The following is a 3,422-nucleotide window of genomic DNA, read 5'->3' as shown; positions in this document are numbered from 1 at the left end:
GAGATCTGGAAACATAAACAAAACAATCCCTTTGCTGAGGTCTTAGGGAAATTGTTTAAGAAGCAGTCCTAGCTGGAACTCCATTCAAGTACAACTTAAAGGCTGAATGCTAGCAGGCTAGGAGAGGAGAGCTGGTCTGTGGTTAAAGGGAGGGAAAACTGAGAGTCGGGTTGTAGACATCTAAAAGGTAGCCCAGTTAATATCAATTTTGGTAAGCGCCACCGACCCGACTCAACCACGTGCAAATCAGCGGTATGACCCCTTCACCATCTTCCGTGAGGCTGAGGCTGCTTGCTCCACTTGCACCGCGGAAAGATGGTCCCTTCAAACTCCCAACCCAGTAGTTCTCGGTTTCCAAAGCACTGCTTTTCACCTCTGACCAGTAAACCGTGGAAATGTGAGGTGGATGGAAATCTGTGGACGACTCTAGTACAGAGAGGCCACTCTACCGTCTGGCAAAAAGCCCCGGAGTTTAGATGGTATTTGATTCTTTGAACCTCTGTCCTCCAGGCGACCTCATCCTTCAGGCGCACAGAAACCTTATTTACCTGATTTTGACTGCACCCTAGCCGCCCTCCACTACCTTTTGCTGAACTTTGGGAATAGAGAGCCCCCTTATATTCTAGGAACCAGCACCCCCCCACACAGCCTTCTCAAACGTGTACTCACCCCTGCCATCGGGACAGAGAAGGTAACTGAGGTGTTCTTAAAAGTACTCTTTAAACCCAAAATGTCCCCGCCCCCGAAACCACCCTTTCTTTGGGGTGGGGGCAGAAGGCTGCCATTTAAGGAAAACGGTATACTCTCCACGTTTCTCTGGAAGGAAAAAACGTTGGGGACATCATTTGGGTATCAGAACTTTTCGACTGGATGTCCCCGTGAGGTTTCCCCAGCTGCTGAGCCGGAGCTGCCGGTGAGGTGTGGGCTTTGGGGTATCTACGCCCATCCGATGCGCGGATGCTCGAGCGCGGCCCGGCTCTCGGCTCCCCCGCGCCGGCACCCACGTGTCTCTATTTACTCTACTCGGGTTACCAGCGCCGTCGCCTGCAGCTGGCCCCCAGATCTGATAAAGCGTGTCCCTCCTCCCCAGCCGCGGCCCGGCTTCCGCTGCCGCCGCCCCGCTCTCGGGCTCGCCTTTCTTCTGCAGAGATCCAAGGCCTGCCTAAGCCCAAATAAACGCCTTTCTTTCCACTTTAAATGCCGGGGTTGCGGGCGGAAGGGCTGCGGTGTCTATGCTGTTGGGTGGCTCGGGTCGGCTCGCCCACGGCTCCCCGCAGCAGCCTCGCCGGTTGTGGGGACCCGGCCCCGCAACCGCCCCCGCAGTTGGGGCGCGCGCCCTACTCCGTGGCGGTTGGGAGGGCCCCTCCTGGCCGGCCCACGCCTGCCTCTCCTTCCTCCCGCCTGGGGCTCCGCTCCTTGGAACCTCGGTGGTTTAACGCACTTTTGCACACTGTACCGAGAGAGCTAGCGGATGCACTTTGTTTTCCACCCCAGGATGGACTTCGCAGTTGTGCTTAGACATCCCTGCTTTTAATGCATCGCTCTCCGCAGCCCCGCCGAAACGACGGAGGGCGAAACGGGTCGGGGAAAGGCCACCGTTTCCTGCCCATTCACCGCCGTTTAACCACAGACCCACTTGGACTAAATTTCCTTGCCCGCCGCTCACACACGTGCGCACCGTGGAGTAGGGGCCGTTATTCCCCGCCCAGCCCGCGAGGGACCAGGGCGCAGCGGCCACAGTGGCCGTGCGCTCCGCTGGCTTCCATCTCGGTGTCCCCGGGACCCGCCACGCCTCTCCGGACAGCGGCCCACTCACCTCATGCCCGTTGCTGGCTGGGATGATTTCGGACTCGTTAACCAAGGAGGACTTGATGTCGGCTAAGTCGCCCTCCTCTTCGGGGTGACTGATCTCGGCGAAGATCTTCTCCTTCTGAGGATCGCCCTCATCCTTGAAGGGGATCATCTCATCGGTGGCGCAGAGTTCCGGGTCCCCCCCGCCGCCGCCTCCGGAGAGCTGGGGCATCCCGGCGGCTCTGTAATCTCCGCTCCGCTGCGGGAGCACTCGGCGACGGCAGGAAAGGGGGGTCGATGTGAGGTGTGTGTTGGGGGGTGGGGGGTTGAGAGTTGTGGGAGGACTGCGAATGGAAGCGGGGTGGGCAAGCGAGGGGCCCGCGGCCGGAACAGCTGCGGGAGCCGCCGCGATGGTCGCGCTTCCCCACTTCACTTAGAAGGACGCCGGCGCCCGGCCCCGGGGCGAAGGGCACCAGACTGCGCGGGCGGCAGCCGCCGGCGCCTCTGAGAGCGTCTGCGGCGCTCCGCGTGCGCTCGGCTAGGCTGCCAGGGCCGGGCGGCCGCCCCGCCTTGCTGGGGTCTGTGCACCGAGGACGCCGGTTCCGGAGAGGACACGACTTTCCAAAGTGCAAAGGAGGGTCCCGTGGCGCGTCGCCGTGCAAAACTTCTCCACCGTGGATTCTTCAGATGCCTCTTTCGGAGTTGGTTTTTCGAGGAGAGCTGGGCCAAAAGGCTCCGTTTGCCCCAACAGAGGTGCGAGGAGAATCAGAAAATACCGAAAAGTCCACTTCCTGGAGGGTAAACAATAAAGAGCAACCCGGGCTGCAGACGTCCGTGTTAGAGCCTCTTTCCTTCCCTTTCGCTTCGGTTTTCCTTCTGGAGGAGCATTTAATCTGCTGGGGGGAGGGGGAGCGGAGGAGGAGGGGAGAAAAAGAGAAGTTTGCCAAGAATAAAGTTTGTGCTGATGAGCGCTGGGAATCGGCAGTGGCTGGCACAGCGGAGTCTTGGGGAGTCACAGCAGGAGCCTCGGGCCCAAATGTTCCAGCCCGCAGCTCGGGCCGATACACACACACACACACACACACGCACACACACGCGCGCACACACACACACAAGCCCGATCCCTCTTTGTTCCCGGCTCGAGTTTCTGCCTGGCTCGCTGGCGCTGTTACTCGCCTCTTTCCCCGCCTCCCCTCTGTCAAAGCAAAGAACTGCCGGTGGCCCCTCGGCTCCTCCAGGCCGGCGGGAAGGGAACACCCGGAGCGTGGCCGCTTGCAAGGCTCCGGGGGAGTCCGGATGCCAGGGCCCCCGAGAGCGCAGCCGGGTCCCTCCGGTGCGCGCTGCCCAGCAGGTGAGCGAGCGGGTGCGCCTTCCCACCGCTTCTCCTCGCCGCGCCTAGCCGGCGCTGCAAAGCTATTCACTTGCGTCGCTTCTCCTCCCCCGCCCCTCCCCCGCCTCCTGCTCTCCTTGGCTGCTGACTGGAGGGGTGGGGAGAAGGGAGTCTGCTAGGAGGAGGAGGAGGAGATCCAGGTTCTCCCCTAACTCTGTTCATTTCCCAGCACCTAGAGGACGAGTCATAGTTTTGGGGGGGGGGGGCGCCGTGGGTGTGCATGCGTGTGTGTGTGTGTGTG

General features: G+C 61.0%; 1 protein-coding gene across 14 annotated transcripts in view; it reads right to left on the bottom strand.

Moving 5' to 3' along the window:
- The window catches only part of Lef1 (lymphoid enhancer binding factor 1), a 112,222-nt gene extending 109,953 nt beyond the window's left edge, over positions 1 to 2,269 (bottom strand). For 2 of the 14 annotated variants that reach the window (XM_059266235.1, XM_059266232.1), the window contains exon 1: positions 1,442 to 2,269. In XM_059266235.1, the coding sequence (XP_059122218.1) occupies positions 1,442 to 2,023 (582 nt within the window). In that variant the 5' untranslated portion in view covers positions 2,024 to 2,269. Of the gene's footprint in view, positions 1 to 669; positions 1,384 to 1,441 lie in introns of those variants that run through there. The other 12 variants (XM_059266233.1, XM_059266234.1, XM_059266236.1 and 9 more) reach the window with 12 other exon arrangements.
- Positions 2,270 to 3,422: the final 1,153 nt, after the last annotated feature.

This window comes from Peromyscus eremicus, chromosome 6, assembly GCF_949786415.1.
Source record: "Peromyscus eremicus chromosome 6, PerEre_H2_v1, whole genome shotgun sequence".
NCBI classification, from domain to species: domain Eukaryota; kingdom Metazoa; phylum Chordata; class Mammalia; order Rodentia; family Cricetidae; genus Peromyscus; species Peromyscus eremicus.
Note: the sequence above shows the minus strand (reverse complement) of the source record. Positions and strands in the feature narration are given on the sequence as shown.